This window comes from Schistocerca americana, chromosome X, assembly GCF_021461395.2.
Source record: "Schistocerca americana isolate TAMUIC-IGC-003095 chromosome X, iqSchAmer2.1, whole genome shotgun sequence".
In the NCBI taxonomy this organism is placed as follows: Eukaryota; Metazoa; Arthropoda; class Insecta; order Orthoptera; family Acrididae; genus Schistocerca; species Schistocerca americana.
The window spans coordinates 92053711-92073705 of record NC_060130.1 but is presented as its reverse complement, the minus strand read 5'-3'; the positions used below and the strand labels follow the sequence as shown (position 1 = coordinate 92073705).

General features: G+C 46.2%; 1 protein-coding gene across 1 annotated transcript in view; it reads right to left on the bottom strand.

The window, feature by feature from the left end:
- The window catches only part of LOC124554975 (guanine nucleotide-releasing factor 2), a 364194-nt gene that overhangs the window by 155257 nt on the left and 188942 nt on the right, over positions 1-19995 (bottom strand). The window contains exon 2 of the mRNA XM_047128714.1: positions 757-1031. Within this exon, the coding sequence (XP_046984670.1) occupies positions 757-1031 (275 nt within the window). The remainder of the gene's footprint in view (positions 1-756; positions 1032-19995) is intronic.

Sequence of the window (19995 nt, the reverse complement as noted above, 5' to 3'; positions counted from 1 at the left end):
TATGAACATGGTATCTGTTCTTTCGGACATTCTACTGTGCGAATGGACAAACAATGCCTGAACTCTTACGGGAATAGGTAAAGCCATGAGTAATGAGTGTTATGAGCAGGGGCACTACGAATATAGTGCGGGACAATAAGTTGGGAATGTGGGTCTCACGGGAGGTGTGCCAGAGATAATTCCCTGGAGTTGCACGATCCTCTGTGTCCTCAGTGGCTCAGATGGATACAGCGTCTGCCATGTACGCAGGAGATCCCAGGTTCGAGTCCAGGTGGGGGTGCACATTTTCAACTGTCCCCGTTGACGTATATCAACGCCTGTATGCAGCTAAGGGTATTCATTTCATTGTATTGATTTAATTGTAATTTCATTCTAACGAGCTGCACGGTCACCGATGGTATCTGTTCTTTCGGACATGTCTGAAAGAACAGATACCATCTTCATGTATATACGCAAAAGAACCTTGGCACCATATGGCCTGGGGAAAGAGCTGCTTTTGTAAGCTCACACAGCCAACGTAATCCCCTTGCAACAACAATGCCAATAGCTATCAGTCTGTCTTAATGAACCGTACAAAGTATTTCTGTTATTAAGCACAGACTGCATAAATACCACATACTACTGGAAAAGGTAATCTCTAATTTTTACTAATTTCTGTTATAAAAAGGCTGAAGTTGTTTCATGTACTGTCTTTTTCAGACATACTTCACAGTTAATCAAATGTATTTGGCTCACGTAACTGGATGTGCTTCTAACCTGTCTAACATGAAGATCGAGGTCTCGAGCAGGGTTCTTGTCACTAGAATCTACCAGGTCAACACTAGGTGTTGCTGTTGCAGTTTTATGGGATGATCTTGACTTAGGTGAATGTGGTGATCCAGAACGTTGAGATCCAGATCCAGCCCCACCACTCCCACCACCACTGCCTGGGGAACGCATCTGTGACAAGATTTCCAGGAAGTCTTCCTTGAATGAACGTGCTCGACGTGCCAGCTTACCCCCACGGGGTTTGCTGCTGTTGCTGTCTGCTTCTGCAAAAAATTGCAATGTTGTTTAGAAATTATTCACACAGGGAGAATTAAAGTCATATAATAAATAAGAAGTACTTTACAAAACTGAAATCTTGATTATAAAGATGTACACTGCCTGACAAAAGAAGTGAGGGACACAGTGGGACGTCTTAAATATAACTACGTACACAATTAAAGCTGCATTTCTATGTGGCAGGTATAATGGACACCACATCGCATTAGTGTTGTTTATGTTTAGTGTTGTTGCAAGGCCTGAGAGTGTATATAATGAGCGTAAACAGCATCTGATGTTGCGTGATCACTGTGAAGGACACAGAACTGCCACAGAATCGTGTGAGGCCATGTTATCAACAGCTGACAAGAGTCTGAAAGAGGCTTCATTGTGGGTCTCCATTTAGTCAGCTGGTCAAATTGTGCAACATCCAGATGTGTAGAGCATTTATATGACACAGTGGCCTGAAGGTGGATTGCACGGGAACGTGAGGGCAGGCACACTCTTCGTCAGGGTTCTGGTTGACCACATCTGACAACCACAAAGGAGGGTCACAATATTGTGTATCAGGCATATCACAATCCCTTCATATCTGTACCCTACATCTGAGAACAAGTAATGAACTCCCTGCAACATTCTGTACCATTGGTCAGAGATGAACAACTGCTGGAATAGGCAGTTACTATCCCTCGTGTATGCTGCCGATAATACCACAATACAAACAGCTGTATCTGGAATGGTGCTGTGACTGGAAAACAGAGACTGCCAGTCAGTGTCATCACATCATGTTCAGTGACAAATTGCGGGTATTCCATTATCCCCGATATACGTCAACGGGGACAGTTGAAAATGTGCACCCCCACCTGGACTCGAACCTGGGATCTCCAGCGTACATGGCAGACGCTCTATCCATCTGAGCCACTGAGGACACAGAGGATGTGCAAAACTGACAGACAAAAATAACTTTTGCACGACATGTCAATAGCGAGTAACGTAGCTCGAAGAAACTCTGACCGTACGTAGACAGAACTGCTTAAGTATGGTACGGCAGGTAAATGAAAAAAATACACGATGAGACAAACAGAAATGACACTTATCCAAAGACAATAATTACACTAAAGTCATCACGATTCATTACAGTCCTCTGTGCATTACAAAAGGTGGGACACGGTTATTAATAGGGTGTGCGCTCATCACGGAGGGCAATGCACGTTCTGCAACATGCTCCTACGCTGCCCACAAGGTCGATAAGGAGTTCTCGTTACGGAGCGGTCCATTCCACCAACAGTGCATTCGACAACTGGCGGATCGTGATCGGTGCATGTGGATGTGCTGCTCCCCAAACGTGCTCGATGGGATTTGAACAGGCAGGCCAGTCCATTCTTCGAATGTGCTCTCATTCCATGAGCTCCTGAACATGTACTGTTCAATGGAATCACACACTGTCACCTACAATAATGAAGCACAGGGCCAATGCACTGTTAAGAACCGTGTCCCCCATTTTTGTAGTGTACGGGCACCATCACTAATTGTGGTGACTTCAGTTTAATTACCTTCTTTCAGTAAGAGTGTAATTTCTGTTAGTCTCATTGTGTATTTCTTACAGTTATCTTCTTACTATACTGTAGCAGTTGTTGTTATGTACGGTCCCAGTTCCTTCGAGCTAGGTTAGTCGGTAGTGACATCATCCGAAAGTTACTTTCGTCTTTAAGTTTCGTGCACCAGTTTATTTTCAATGTACGAATATAGTCTTGAGCAACATTGTGGCGTTTTTTCTACAGGCACGTGCACTGTGCATTCTAGCCAGCATTAAAAGAATTGAGTGTTATGTCATAAATGGATGTTAAACATAAAATGATAGTTTACAATTTAGGTGACTGGAGCCCATCAACACATAAACCTGTAATAAATGCTCGAAATATTGCTTCTAAACATACACGCACTCGTCGAATCACGGAGTGTCGCACCCTGTCAAATCCTCCCTGTCAGGTTTGAATGGTTTCACAGGTTTCCACGACACGTCAATGAAGAGATTACGCGTCTGGATGGGCTGACACCCTAAGACCATTCCTTTAAGGTGCCACCAGAGACAATAATTCGAAGGGCTGAGATATGCAGAATGTGCAGTTCAGTTCACGAAATGGTCCATATGTCACGGTAAATACCGGCCAACGCACGTCGAGCACTGAGACTGAAATGTACTGGAGCTCCATAGTGCATAAACCACATGTTTCTTCTTATTTGCAGATCACACCTTTCAGTATGTTTTGGAGGGTTTTCTGAATAAAGTTCGTGTAGACAGGCCCTGTAGGAAATACTGGGTGAAAGTATGGCCCTACCAGACAGTCACCTACGATTCCAGCTCACACGGATGCTCACGTCTAACCTGTACTGTGGCTTGAGGACTGCAATCGGTCCGTATGTGTCGGTTGTGGAAATTTGTTATTCCATCTCTTAACAAACGTTGCCTCCTCCGTAAACAAAACTGAGTAGACAAATAACGGATGGCAGTTTGTGCAACAAATCATCGGCAAAAGTTCTCCCGTAATGGGCGATCGGCACGCATAAGGTTGATGATGATAGGGATACACGAGCTGCTCGTGAAGTATCTTCAATGCTGAACTTCGGAGCTGTCGAACGCGCTCTCCCTAGTCCGGTGTACGAGCAACACGTGGTCTTCCTCATCAATAGTCTGTGGTGCTACGTGTGTGCCTCGGCAAATCGACGATAAACAGTGCCAAAGGTTAGATGAATCAGGTGTCTTCGGTCTGATACAGCCGCGTAGCCTCGTGTCCGTTAGGCTGCGGTCGTAGTGGCTCCGATATCGGTGGATTCCGCCGACGGCCGATCTTTTCAAATTATTACGCCAATATGTGCGCGGACACACTATAACGGATCTTATTTCCCGAAAGTGCAGGCTTCGGAACAATCCGTGAAATTCAAATCAGTTTGTTTTCTTCGGTCAAATCGACCGACGTTCTCGCACACGCAATATGGAGCGTGAGAAACTGATAAGTTTAGTCCAACAAAGAATGAGTTTCTGGCATCCTGAGGATGAAAATATAATCGGGTTACAGTTCGGAAACTATGGACTGAAATCACAACTTCATTCGAAACCTCAAATAGGCGTACTGGATCTTTTTTGTGGAACGGTGTCATTAGTTATCTACAAATTACGATTACTGCTTACTGGGTTTTTATGCCAATAGGGTAGTGATTCTTGTAATATGAAGTGGTTTGCAAATGTGGTGTACGGTATGTACGAGGTGTGCAACTTTGCTCCCGCCGTTTGCAGATAGGTGGCGACAACGGTAAGTAGGGGTCGAAAGAAACAGATCGCAGACGTCAGGCAGTTAGCTTGGAGCTCGGTTAACATAACCTCATTCAAACATTAGTCTATTTGTGTCTGCATCATGAAGTTGTTCTTGATTGAAAATGTCAGTTTATGAGCCTAATTCTCGTCATTTGCGGGAGGTGTTACTGTTTTGTTTCAATATGAAGAAAACAGCGGCTGAGTCTCATCGAATGCTCTCATGTATGTATGGTAAGGACGCTATTAGTGAAAGAACGTGTCGTGCGTGGTTTCAACGCTTCAAGAACGGTGACTTTAACGTCGTAGACAGGCGTAGTGGTGGAAGAGAGAATGTTTTCGAAGATGCAGAATTGGAGACATTGCTGAGTGAAGACTCGCGTCAAACTCAAAAAGAATTGCACGGGAATAAAACAGCAAGCCATTCCAAAATGTCTCAAGGCTATGGGTATGAATCAGAAAGAAGGAACTTAGGTCCCGTGTGAGCTGAAACCAAGATACGTTGAACGGCGTTTGTGAACAGTTGCTTCAGAGGCAAAAGCGGAAGGGATTTCTGCATCGCATTGTGACCGGGGACGAAAAATGGGTTCATTACGATAACCCTAACCGCAAAAAATCATAGGGATATCCCGGCCATGCTTCCACGTTGACGGCCAAACCAAATATTCACGGCTCCAAGATCATGCTCTGCATTTGGTGGGACCAGCTCGGCGTCGTGTACTATGAGGTGTTAAAACCAAGTGAAACAATTACAGGTGCTCGTTATCGAACGCATTTAATGCGTTTGAGCAAAGCATTAAAAGACAAACGGCTGCAATACAGCGAGAGGCACGATAAAGTGATTTTGCAGCACGACAACCGCTCGACCCCACGTTCCAAAAGAGGTCAAAACATACTTGTAAACGTTAAAATGAGAAGTCCTACCCCACCCGCCGTATTCTCCAGACATTGCTCCCTCTGACTATCACTTGTTTAGATCAATGGCGCATGGCCACATGAAGAAGTCACAAATTGGATCGATTCGTGGATCGCTTCAAAAGATGAACAATTTTTTTGACGCGTGATTCGTACACTGCCCGAAAGATGGGAGAAAGTAGTGGACAGCGATGGAAAATACTTTGAATGATACATGTGTAACCAACTTGTTTCATTAAAGCCTCAAATGTTGGGGGAAAACGGCGGAAGCAAAGTTGTACACCTTGTATTTCCACTTTTAAGTGATTCAGGCTTTCAGAGAGTCTTATGCTACACTTGACGCTTGTCTTGGACTCGTGTGCTAAATGACAACTGTTGAAGAGTAACTGACGTACGTCTACAAAACTTAAAATAAATACGGCGAAACAGTGTGTTTATAACTTGCTTCTCAGTCAAAAATATGTGTGAAATCTTGTGGGACTTAAGTGCTAAGGTCATCAGTCCCTAAGCTTACACACTACTTAACCTAAATTATCCTAAGGACAAACAGACACACCCATGCCCGAGGGAGGACTCGAACCTCCGCCGGGAAAAGCCGCACAGTCCATGACTGCAGCGCGTAAGACCGCTCGGCTAATCCCGCGCGGTGCTTCTCGGTCACCACGAATTATCTCGAGTATGTGACAGAATGTTCTTCCCGTCATCTCATATATTCGTAAAACTTGTCTGGCTATTTCGATAACTGAGGACAGAGTGTACAGTACTAGCCACGTTCTTTACGAGACAGGAAGGCGCACTCACATGCATTCGGCGTCTCCTTAATAGCAGAAGCCGCTGTGCAGCAATCGTATCCAAGTACAGAGGCGTTGTGGTATCCACCCCACCCCAAGACCCTAAGAGGTTAAAATCTAACCCACTTAATACATAAAATAGATTCTAACCTAACCACCTTGACCCTAACAAAAACGGACGAAGGAGATGGGACGTACTACGACCACGCTGCCGGCCGATGTTACCGGACGACGCCTGGTGACAGTGTCTGACGACCGTTGCCGATGCCACTGCGTACATAGCCTTGCCATTCCCGCGCCGTACATAAATAATCATGTTGCCTGTTCACGAAATGAATATTCTCCTATGTTTGAAGGAAGCACTTTCAGTTAACTCGCTACTAAATACACGTGCGCAATGGACACGTTGGAATCAGACGAATGACGAATGTAAACAAGACTCCCTGGCAACACAACGTCATCTAGGATACAATGCGTCAAAAGGATGCACAGAACAGTGAAGTAGTTGTGCCGAACCTGGAAAGCCGTTGAACGTCAATTTTCATTAATAATTCGAAAATGACGGATATTCGGACATATGTTTATGTGAACTTTTTCTTGTTTTGGTGGACGGTATCCGTCCCCCAAGTTTGTAAACGTATTTTTGGAACATCCTTTATACGACGGAACATGCAAAACTAAATTCACATTCCTATAGGCAGAATATTCGGGATTATATTACTTGTGAACAAAGTACAGCTATCATAATGAAAAAAATGTTATATGGCAACAAATTCCAGGCATTACTCACAAAATACACTGACTGAAAAAAGTCGCAACACCAAAAAATAATTAGTATAGAATAATGAAATTTTGGGAATACATTTCTCCAGGTAACATATTAAAGAGATTAACATTGCAAGATCACAGGTTAATGTAAGCCCGAGATAAGCCATCGCAAATGTCAAATTCCGGTACATTAATAACGGGTGTAACTGCCAGAATGTTGAATGCAAACGTGCATGCATTGTTTTGCACAGGTTCCGGATGTCAGTTTGTGGGATGGAGTGCCATGCCTGTTAAACTTGGTCAGTCAATACAAGGACGGTTAATGCAGTTTGTGGATGACGCATGACGCCGGAGTTGTCGTCCGATGATGTCCCACACGTGCTCCATTTGAGACAGATCTGGTGATCGAGCAGGTGAAGGCAACATGTCGACACTCTGCAGACCTTGTTAGGTTACAACACCAGTATGTGGGCCATCTTTATCCTGTTGGAAAATACTCCCTGCAATTCGCTTGATGAATGACAGCACAACAGTTTGAATCATCAGACTGACATACAAATTTGCAGTCCGGGAGCGTGGGATAACCTCGAGAGTGCTCCTGCCGTCACACGAAATCCCACCCCAGATCACAACTCCAGGTGTGGGTCCAGTGTGTCTAGCACACCGACAAGTTGGTTGCAGGCCCGCAACTAACACGATCCTAAACAACACACGGTCATCATTGGCACCGAGGCCGAACCATATTTCATCAGAAAACAAATCAGACTTCCTCTGTGCCCTCCAATGAACTCTCACTTGACACCACTGAAGTCGCAAATGGCGGTGGTTTGGGGTCAGTGGAATGCACGCTACAGGGCATCATCTTTCAGATGTAGAAACACGCCTACTAACTTTCATTTATGTCACGCAGCTCCTTCTTGGTGTTGCGATTTTATTTCCGTCAGTAATGAAATGTAGTTGCCGGTCGACTTAGTGATCCCTTCCTAGGGAACGAAAGTCACCCTTGCAGTTTCCGCGTCACTAGTTTTGCACATCTTCATAAACCTCAAACGGCTATTGCCAGTTGGTATTTATTTTAATACTCCACGCCAAGGCATGAAGTTAACTAGCCAGTCATTGATCGATACAGCATGATGGTAATTGATTAGTGACTGACGATTAGGGAAATAACGATAGCTCGGTTGTGATAAGCTGAAATGACGACGACTTGGAAATGAATTATCTTAATCCGTTAGCAGCCGCCTGACCTTCCAGGCTTCGTCCTTCAGCACTTGCAGCTTCTGTGTTTCGTCTGAAACAGCGTAGCCCCACCCGGGACTCGCGCACTCAAAAATGGCAGCAATATCACTTGAAACAATCAGTCACACTTACAACACAACGTAATTGTAAAAAATGAAATGTGGTTATGGCATATTTGCTTGGGAGTCCCGTTACGGGAAGTTCGGCCGCCTGGTGCAGCAAGCCTTCTCATTGACGTCACTTCTGCGACTTGTGCGTCGACGATGATGAAAAGACGACGACGACGACACACGCACACCAAGTTCCGAGCGAACCCGCGATCGACAAGACGCGAACCACAAGACGACGACCTGCTGACATCGTAATTGTACGAGGGATGTTCAGTAAAGACAGCCACTGAATTATTATTATTCCCCCCCACGGTTAAGTCCCTGCTTGCGACAACTTTCCGTGAGCCGTTGAAGTACGTACAATAATCGGTAGTCACTGCAAATTTTACAGCAGTATTTCTGTCGGTATCAGTTGTGTGTTGGCAGCCTGTGAGAGTGAATGTGTTCCATAATGGGCTCTAAACATCGTTATTGCTGATTTTCGTGAGCAGCGTTATGCAATAAAGTTCTGTGTTCTCTTGAAGATAACCTTCGACGATCTCAGAAAGAGTCTGCGCCCTATGTGGATTCAGCAATATCTCGTAGAACATGTTTCCACTCACGTCACGCTGAGAAAATGCTGAATTGCTGGGAGGAGCAAGTGCACCTGCTAGTATCAAAACAGAAACAACAATCAGCACAGGGGCCGAGGACGATGCTTGGTGGCAACTCATCATCACGGCGGATGAAACACAGGAGTATTGTTATGACCCAAAGATGATGCGGAGAAGCAGAGAATGGGTGTTATGACCCCAACCAAAAAAAGGTACGAGCGCACACAAGTTGGGGTTGATGTGGTGGAGGAGGAGACCAAACAGCGAGGTCATCCGTCCCTCGGATTAGGGAAGGATGGGGGAAGGAAGCCGGCCGTGCCCTTTCAAAGGAACCATCCCGGCATTTATTTGCCAGAAGCGATTTAGAGAAATGACGGAAAACCTAAATCAGGATGGCCGGACGCGGGATTGAACCGTCGTCCTCCCGAATGCGAGTCCGGTGTGCTAACCACTGCGCCACCTCGCTCGGTGACCGTCTGACGTGCTGCAGGAAACCACGGAAAGCCTGATTCACGATGTCAAGGTCAGAAATAAGCCTGTCTACCGCCAGACAGCTCACCAGCTTGTACGTAGCTTATCTGGCCTGCTAACTGTTCATGTTTACGAGAACTGCTGACTGAGCTTCCTCTTCTCTGGGCCACGGAGCTCGTCCTTCAGTCGCGGGCCATCAGACGAACTGCGCCACGCGAGGTAAGCAAAGACAAAGCACAGCAGCTGTGGCGCTGACAGTTATTTCCAGCGACGCATCTGGCGACCCCCCTCCCCTAAACGCGTTTCTCACGTTCCCCTGCTACCACCATCACCAGCGTCGTCGTCACACTGCATTCACAATTTACACTATCGTGACCACAACCCACGTACTAGAGAACTAGTAACCTTAAAACAGCCTCCGAAAATAACGAGTATCATTTTACCTCGTGTTCCATTCGCCGGTGGAGCGAGACAAAGCTTGCACGACAATCTTTTCACCACCTGAAAATCTTATCAAGATCTGAGTGAACATCTGTGCAGCTTCTTCTAGCCAGTACTTCATTACAGATAAATCCATCATCTATGTCAATTGGGAAGTTACTATTAATATTATCCACAAGATCATTCATATACAACTTGAACAGAAAAGGTCCCAAGACACTTTCCTGGGGCACACCCGAAGAGACTTCTACATCTGTCAATGACTCTCCATTCCAGGTAACTTTCTACGTCCTCCCTACCGAAAAATTCTCAATCCCGCTATGCTTCGACGTTTTAGGTGGCAAAGACCGGTATTTTTATCACTGCAAACGATTTTCGTAATATATTTACAGTGCTTGGTTGCCCTGTTGATGGCGTGTGTGCTATGATCCCTGTTTTAATTCTGTCATTTGTCGATTCAATAATCTGGAACCTTTTCTCCTGGATGTAGTTCGCTATTTCCATTGCGCTGCGACAGCTAACTTCAATTCCGCATGACTCGAAACAAAAGGCGCTTTTTGCAGCACGGTCAACTTCTCTCCACGCACAAACTTCGGCCGAAAATGGTGATCAAATCCGCCGCAGAGCTAATAACCGAGTACTGGCAATGCTATCTAGTGAACGGACGGGCGGGAAACTTACACGGTTTAACTCAATTTGAATTCAAAAGCTGTTTACTTATGTTTATAATTTCAATCTTGCAATAAAGCTGCAAATTCCAGGCATTTTTTCAATACATCTGCATCTGCGCACATTTGTGATACTACTCAAACGATGTAGTAAAGTTTTAATTAAGTAGTCATGTTACATGTTGACAGTTGTTGCTTTCGGATGAAATACTGATTTATGTATAAAACAAACCTTCTAAACGTAAATAACAATAGAAGACGACATGCAAAACTTGAGAACGTACATTAGCACGTCTTGTCGACTTAGTAAACCTGCCACAAACCATACCGTAGTTGAACAGCTTTGTGTCACCTGTCATTTCACGCCGCTGTATTTAAGATTTTTTTTTTAGTCCTATACACCGTTAAAGACAAGTACAAAACTACTCAGAGCATAGTACTTGCCCTTCTACCCCTTACTTGTCAAAACTGATGGAGCTATTCTTTAATAACTTCCCACTGGGAGAATTTTAGAACTCAATGCAACAAGCGTTGCAAACAATATGTCAATCTAGCATTGCTATTCCGGGCAAGATACTTGTGGAGATGGTTTGCCGTTGCCTTCCTAAGGCCTGGTATAAAGGTCAGGAGCGAATAACTGAGCAGCATAGCGCTGTGTGTGTATTGTTATGTATGAACATGGAATGAAAGGAAATGAGTGAGTGAAATCATGCCAGCAAACTGTCTGTTCCTCTCGAATAGTACCAAATGAATCGCCGAACTTACATTTCCCATCCGAGAGCCCGACCACCATCAACAGTGTCACGTGTCCTCATTTCATGAGACGCTGTAACAGACGTTTGGAATTCAATCTACGAATTTGCGGAACGGTCTGATCGTCAGCAACTGCGCGGCACCACCTACTCTCCCCTTGTCGATCACATGATAGTGACAATTTTTTTTTCCACCAGAAGGGTTCGATTCGAACAGCTCAGCGTCAAGTTCCACCTCAGTAGCTCGAGCTATCAATCATAGCATCTTAAAAGCCGGCAAATAGTTTTTCAGTTTTCCCTAGTATGTATCGTTATCAACAATGGAATAGAAGGAAATCAGCGCTCGGATTAAAAAAGAAAAGTAATTCAGGTGTTGCGTACGGATGAAAAACAACGAAATCAGAAACACACTACTCAAAAAACGTTTCACGATCATATCTTCTACGACTTTCAATATACCAACGGAGCAAAGAAGGTTAAATTCGAAGTCTAATAATAAATATGATTAATACGAACAAAATTAAAGACTTTTAACGTCACGGCGCGCTGTTAATAATCGCGTTAACCACCTCCACTGACCTCTGGAGAGCACATTCCAATTGTACCGAGGTTCGGGTAAGGCCAGTCATCGATCGAAATCGTACTTGATAATGTCACTACTTCACTGGGATGCTCACATCTTCCGGATACTAAACAATACTGGTACAGGCTTGAAGAGCGATTTCTCTACATTACTTTTGTCTCAACTGTACATCACAAGGATACAAGATGTGATCTGTTCAAACAAATTTCGGGCTTGCAGCCGGTCGTCGTTCAATACTTCGCACGATATTTCAACTGGGCACCTGCCAGTCATCTTCAGGTGAGCCGTCGCAGACTGGCGAAAACGTCCTCCGTTCCGCAATATATAGCGTACTGTAACTATTCTGTGCATGCGTCGAAAACTTGATAGTTGAACCACACTGCCCGCCGGCAGCGCCCTCGCTGGTGGAATAGCGGAACTCAGTCGCCCTCTGCGTTGCTGTTTGCCACGGCCGTCGACGCACTCTGTCGTCTTCGATTTGAGCAAACCGTGGAGATGATGGGATTCCATGCACTGTCCAGCTGGTAGCCGCTGTCACGGTTTAACAGATTTTCCACCAGTCGTATTTCTACGGATTCTTTAATAATGGAGTCCCAGAAAGACGTTGCTGTGGACAAAACCATTGTTTTCTCATACTCCAATGAATGTCCAGTAGAAATACCTTTCGTAGGTAAGTGCTCACATCACATACGAAACTCAGCTGATTTTATCACTAGACTGGGGGCTCTTCGTCTTAGCAGTGTAGAGCTTCTAGTAAGTTTTGATGTGGTCTCACTTTTTACAAAAGTTCCTCTTGCAGATTCTTTGACACTGATTGGTAACATGTTTCCTGATGATATCACTGCTTTGTTCAGGCACGCTCTTTCCTCAACTTATTTTATGTTTAATCAAGAATATTTTGAACAGACTGACGGTGTCGCCATGGGTAGTCCCCTGTCTCCTTTGGTGGCCAACCTTTTTATGGAGGATTTTGAAGAGAGAGCGCTTGAATCAGCTGCCCTGAAGCCAACAGTTTTTTGGCGGTATGTCGGTGACACTTTCATAGTGTGGCCTCATGGAGAAGATAAATTAATGGAGTTTCTAGATCACCTCAACTCCATTCATAACAACATCCAGTTCACCATGGAAATAGAGAAAGATGGTTGTTTGCCTTTCTTGGATGTCCTGATTCGAAGGAAGAATGATGGTTCTCTAGGGCATTCAGTTTACCGAAAACCCACTCATACTGATTTGTACCTGCAAGCATCGAGTTGCCTTCACCCATCGCAAACCATGAGTTTGCTTAAAACACTTGTTCATAGAGCTCATACTGTCTCAGATCTAGATAGCTTACCTCAAAACTCGCTCATCTAAAGACAGTATTCAGCGAAAATGGGTATTCCATCCGTCAGATTAACAGGGCACTAACAGTTAAAACTAAGAAGCAGGAAGTGAATAAAGAGGAGAACATGCCGGAACAATCTTTAGCTTTTCTTCCTTTCGTTGGCAACACTTCGTTTAAAATAGCAAGAATCCTCCGAAAATTTCAGGTAAAAGTGGTTTTCCGCCCACCATCGAAGATTGCAGACCTTGTAGGATCAGTTAAGGACAATCTGTTGCTACGAAAGGCCGGAATTTACAAGATACCGTGCCAATGTGGTATGGCTTACATAGGTCAAACCACACGTAGCGTGAAAGAACGCTGCACTGAACATCGTTACACCCGCCTTTTGCAGCCAAGCAAGTCCGCTATTGCTGAACATTGTATTTCTACTGGACATTCATTGGAGTATGAGAAAACAATGGTTTTGTCCACAGCAACGTCTTTCTGGGACTCCATTATTAAAGAATCCGTAGAAATACGACTGGTGGAAAATCTGTTAAACCGTGACAGCGGCTACCAGCTGGACAGTGCATGGAATCCCATCATCTCCACGATTTGCTCAAATCGAAGACGACAGAGTGCGTCGACGGCCGTGGCAAACAGCAACGCAGAGGGCGACTGAGTTCCGCTATTCCACCAGCGAGGGCGCTGCCGGCGGGCAGTGTGGTTCAACTATCAAGTTTTCGACGCATGCGCAGAATAGTTACAGTACGCTATATATTGCGGAACGGAGGACGTTTTCGCCAGTCTGCGACGCCTCACCTGAAGATGACTGGCAGGTAGGTGCCCAGTTGAAATATCGTGCGAAGTATTGAACGTCGACCAGCTGCAAGCCCGAAATATGTTTGAACAGTCAATTCGCCGGGAAGATTTTAAAATTCACACATGATGTGATCCCTCCATCGCTATGTGCAGTCCTACATCTTCGCTCATCCTTCAAAAGCAACGCCTTCCCAATCATGCCCTTCAGTTCTTTGATAGCGGTCCCTTTCAATGACACTGATTGGATGATAACGTGTCGCTGATTCTTTCCAGATCCGTGCTGTGTATGGCATCCGCAGCTACGTGTAACTTACAGCGGTTGCAACTGATAAGCATAGCACTGATTTTCTGATACGCAAGTTATTTTCAAGGCGTTGTCCGTAAACGGTAAATACCTGTACACAGGAAGCCTAAGAGGAAGTCCCCGAGTAAAAGATTGAGGGATGCACTGAGGGCCAGCAGATTCAGGGAATTAATATAAAGGTTCTTCAAGATGCAAACCGAAAAAGTGGAAATGAAAGATGCATGTATACAAACGGACCCTTGTGGTCAGAAAGATGCTCCCTCTCCCTCAAGCCGGGGACTAAGGTCGCCTGAAGATCACGAACGACCGATAGGGCATCCTGTGGTAGGGAGTCTTCCGATAACAAAACGCAATGATAAGGTCACTATAGAGAGAGTACAAGTTAACATTGTGAGCAGTACGATTTCGCCTACAGATCCATCTTTCCCGAAAGGTTTGCGAGTAGACCCCATAAGGGTATACCCAAACCCAGAACATGTAATGCAATTAGCGCGCCTGGAGGAGCCGGCTGTCCTCACTACAGCTCTGAGACATGTGGTGCGTGTCGGTCATGAGTATGGTCGGGACGGAGGCTGTGGACAGGATACAGCTCAAAACGACGAATCTCTCCACTGACTTCAGAGCCCTGCGAGAGTTAGTCAAAAAAGTTTTCGAAACACGGAATTAAAAATTTCATTTAGACTAGTTGTATAATCAAGCTGTCATCAGAAATGGGAGACTAGCGCATGACTGGAGCAAAAACTGGCCGGAATCCCACATCAGAACATATTTTCAACGTGAACCTTTTAAACGCAAAACAGATCAACGCACATAATAGTAAACTAGTCATGCAGGAACTCCGAAGGGTGGTGGAGGAGAGGAGAGTGGATGTGCTCTGTCTACAGGAGCCATGCTCCCAAGCTGCGTGATCCCCTTCTCAGCAGCCAACTGGCAGCTAACATACAGTGAAGTGGAACCAAGAGCTGCAGTTAATGATCACCAACAGGGCGCTGAGAGTTACGGTTCTCGCACAGTTCTCTGATGACTACTGCAACGCCGTGGAAATACAATCACCTGTTGGAGTGTTGTACATTATCGGCATGTACTTCCAGTACGGTGGAGGAATCGATGAATTCCTGGTCAAATTAATTCAAGTGGCCACGGCGTTGCGAAGGCACAGCCTTGTCATCAAAGGAGATATAAATGCGAAGTTCCACTGTGGTTCAGCGGCATCCGAGACGACCAAGGAGAAAAAGCCGAAGAGATCATCATGGCACTACAACTAATAGTCACCAATAAGCAAGGGCACCCCCCCCCCCCCACCTACACAGGTGGTGGGGGTGAAGGCACAAATATTGATGTTACCTTGGTGACGCTTAACCTCGTAACCAAGGTTGGACAGTCTGGGATCAGATCACGACCAGCGACCATAACCTAATTACATTCTCATTGGGAGGCAGAGTGTCCCGCTGGGACATGGGGTGTGAAATACATTACAACTGTAACAGGACTGATTTGGATCGCCTGGCGAGGGAGTGTGACATACCGATATTGCCAGAAGGTGACGAAAATGTGGAGGAATACGCCGAGGAGCTGGTGAAAGCAATCATCAGGGCGGTGAAAGCAGCTGTACCAACCAGGAGGAGAGCCGTTGCGGCTTCCCCATCACCATGGCCAGACGAATTGGGACAGATGCGCCAGACTGTAACGAGGGTGAGGAAGTACTACCAGCGAAGTGTCGTCTGGGAAGAAATGCAACGATGGCTGCAAATATACAGGGAGGCAAAAGATCAATTTCAACAGCAGCTAAGGGCAATCAGGCTGGGAAGCTGAGAAAAATATGTGCAAAGCCAACTGGCTACGGACCCATGGGGCATCCCGTACAAATTAGTACAGGAAAAGATACGATCACCTATGGTGTTGTCTACCGTCAGGGGCAGGGGCTGGATGACGGAAACTTGGCAGGAGACTGCCGAGGTCCTCCTCCGGGTCCTGTTGCCTGACGATAGAGAGGAAGATGACTCAGAAGTACAACAACGAATTAGAAGAGGAGACCAACAGGACTACGAAAACAACAGTATGGTTTAACACTTCTCTGAAGAAGAGGTGGGTGCCCAGATAAAGGCCCTTATAAGGGCAAAGCTCCTGGCCCAAACGGCATTACAGTGGAGGTGGTGTAATTCCTGGCCCCCAAGCTGGTGGCACCTATCGCTAAGTTGTACAATGAGTGCCTACGGCTTCGAAAATTCCCCTCCATTCGGAAAAAGGCAAACGTAGTAACAATCAAGAAAGGTCCAGATAAATAACCTAAGGATGCCTAATCGTACAGGCCTATCTGCTTACTGGAGCTGCTGGGAAAACTTTTTGGGAGGATGCTAGCAGACAGACTGGCAAGCACACCGTTCACTGTGTGGGATGAGTGACAGGCAGTTCGGTTTTTGGCCGGGGAGATCGGCGTCTGACGCCATCGCCCTGGCCGCGAAGGTCTGTGACTCAGCCCCGTACAAATACATTTTCGGCACCATGGTGGATATCAGTGGCGACCTTGACAACCTAAGGAGTGCCCATGGCCGCTATATGGCTTTCCTGGCAGCTATTGTGAGGACAGGGAGGTCTCGCTATCGTCCCCTAGGGTGGAAAATCAGTAAAAAGATTACAAAGGGGTTTCCACAGGGCTCTGTCCTGGGAGATTAATATGGAACCCGTCTTGGATAACTTGCAGAACAGCGATGACGTGCTAGAGGGCATAGCCTACGCAGACGGCCTCCTCCTGCTGGTTGCCGGTCGGAGCGGCGAGGATTTGGAACCGAAAATCGAAACAATCCTAACAACATGGTGCTGTACAACCAAAATGAAAATCTCACCTAGCAAGTCCACATACCTACTACTTAAGGGGCAACTCGTAAGAAATCCAACAGTGCGAATAGATGGCTCACCAGTTCTTCGGCGGCGTGAGGCCCGGTATTAGGTGTAGTCGTTGACGAGAGGTGGAATTATGCATCACACACTGACACAAAGATCCCCTAGAGCCGGCCGAAGTGGCCGTGCGGTTAAAGGCGCTGCAGTCTGGAACCGCAAGACCGCTACGGTCGCAGGTTCGAATCCTGCCTCGGGCATGGATGTTTGTGATGTCCTTAGGTTAGTTAGGTTTAACTAGTTCTAAGTTCTAGGGGACTAATGACCTCAGCAGTTGAGTCCCATAGTGCTCCGAGCCATTTGAACCATTTTGATCCCCTAGAAACACTCAATAACCTGCTTGGAATTGGACATAAACGTTTTCACCTGCCACCAGATTTAATAAAACTTTACCACAATAGCATTCTGACATCAATTATAGGATACGGGTCAGGAGTCTGCGCTCACAGGCTAACGAGGGTCATGCCCGCCACGGCCGTGAGAAGAGTGCAGCGAAATATGCTCTTGCGATCTTTAGGGGCATATAGGACACCTCCAGGGGTAGCATTATTAGTGCTAATGGGACTCTGTCCTCTCGAAATAAAAATCAGAGAACAGGCGTCGTAGTACTGGGTAAAAAAGGAGAAGAGGGATAAAATAGTCGAACTAATGCGGACTCACGCAGGGAATAAATCTGAAATTAAACGTAGGGGGGAGGAACTTTGACAGGAACAGTGGGATAACCACGAGACGGGTCGTAGAACGCACTAACTGCTGCCCAATATTATGGAGCGATTACAGTTCAAATACTTCAAACAATCAAGAGGACTTCTGCACTTCCTTACCGGACATGGACCCTACCCAGTATACCTATGCCGGTTTGGGAAGCGGGCTACACCAACGTGTGACTGTGGGGCCATACAGGGCACCCCAGAGCACGTGGTGTACGAGTGCCACCTCTTCGACGATGTAGCGGCACAATTAAGGCTACAACAACCAAGTCACGACACGTACCACCTGCTCACGCAAGAGGACCATTTTCAAACCCTAAACAAACTTGCCAATGAAATATCGAGCAAAGTTTTAAAAGATTTCTTAAGGAACAATCAACAATAGACTAAACGCGATTTAGACTCCGTACACGTGTTGTGTTCCGCCGCGGCGTGGACATGGCCAGGCGCTTCACGGCAGGGATCCGCCACGTCTCGGACTAGGGGCAGGGTGCACATTTAAACTGATCAAGAACATGACAGCAGGAATAAGGTTAGAATAACCCCATTAGCATAGGACTGGACCAGCGCGGTGCCAGGGGCATGCCCACTGAGATTAGCTCGGGGGGGCACGGCCAAAACGTAGGTTTATAGCACGCTGGCACGCCTGTAACGCTGCAGGTAGAGTAGAGTAGAGTAGTTACCAAAGTAGTACATACAGAATGTAGCAATAAAAGAAATATGTAGAATAAGACACCAGTAGAACTTAGAAATGCCCATAGTGAAAATAGAAACAACAAGTTTTCCTAGTTACTAATTATAAATAAGTACACTACTGGCCATTAAAATTGCTACACCAAGAAGAAATGCAGATGATAAACGGGTATTCATTGGACAAACATATCATACTACAACTGACATGTGATTACATTTTCACGCAACTTGGGTGCATAGATACTGAGAAATCAGTACCCAGAACAACCACCTCTGGCCATAATAACGGCCTTGATGCGCCTGGTCATTGCGTCAAACAGAACTTGGATGGCGTCTACAGGTACAGCTTCAACACGGCTCTGAGCACTATGGGACTTAACTGCTGTGGTCATCAGTCCCCTAGAACTTAGAACTACTTAAACCTAACTAACCTAAGGACATCACACACATCCATGCCCGAGGCAGGATTCGAACCTGCGACCGTAGCGGTCACGCGGTTCCGGACTGTAGCGCCTAGAACCGCACGGCCACCCAGAGCTTCAACACGATACCACAGTTCATCAGGAGTGGTGACTGGCGTATTGTGACGAGCCAGCTGCTTGGCCACCATTGACCAGACATTTTCAATTGGTGAGAGATATGGAGAATGTGCTGGTCAGGGCAGCAGTCAAGCATTTTCTGTATCCAGAAAGCCCCGTACAGGACCACATGCGGTCGTGCATTATCCTGCTGAAATGTAGGGTTTCGCAGGGATCGAATGAAGGGTAGAGCCACAGGTCGTGACACATCTGAAATGCAACGTCCACCGTTCAAAGTGCCGTCAATGCGGACAAGAGGTGACCGAGACGTGTAACCAATGGCAGCCCATACCATCACGCCGGGCGATACGCCAGTATGGCGATGACGAATACACGCTTCCAATGTGCGTTCACTGCGATGTCGCCAAACACGGATGCGACTATCATGATGCTGTAAACAGAACCTGGATTCATCCGAAAAAATGACGTTTTGCCATTCGTGCACACAGGTTCGTCGTTGAGTACACCATCGCAGGCGCTCCTGTCTGTGATGCAGCGTCAAGGGTAACCGCAGCCATGGTCTCCGAGCTGATAGTCCATGCTGCTGCAAACGTCGTCGAACTGTTCGTGTACATGGTTGTTGTCTTGCAAACGTCCCCATCTGTTGACTCGGGGATCGAGACGTGGCTGCACGATCCGTGACAGCCATGCGGAAAAGATGCCTGTCATCTCGACTGCTAGTGATACGAGGCCGTTGGCATCCAGCACGGCGTTCCGTATTACCCTCCTGAAGCCACCGATTCCATATTCTGCTAACAGTCATTGGATCTCGACCAATGCGAGCAGCAATGTCGCGATACGATAAACCGCAATCGCGATTGGCTACAATTCGACCTTTATCAAAGTCGGAAACGTGATGGTACGCATTTCTCCTCCTTACACGAGGCATCACAACAACGTTTCACCAGGTAACACCGGCCAACTGCTGTTTGAGTATGAGAAATCGGTTGGAAACTTTCCTCATGTCAGCACGTTGTAGATGTCGCCAACCTTGTGTGAATGCTCTGAAAAGCTAATCATTTGCAT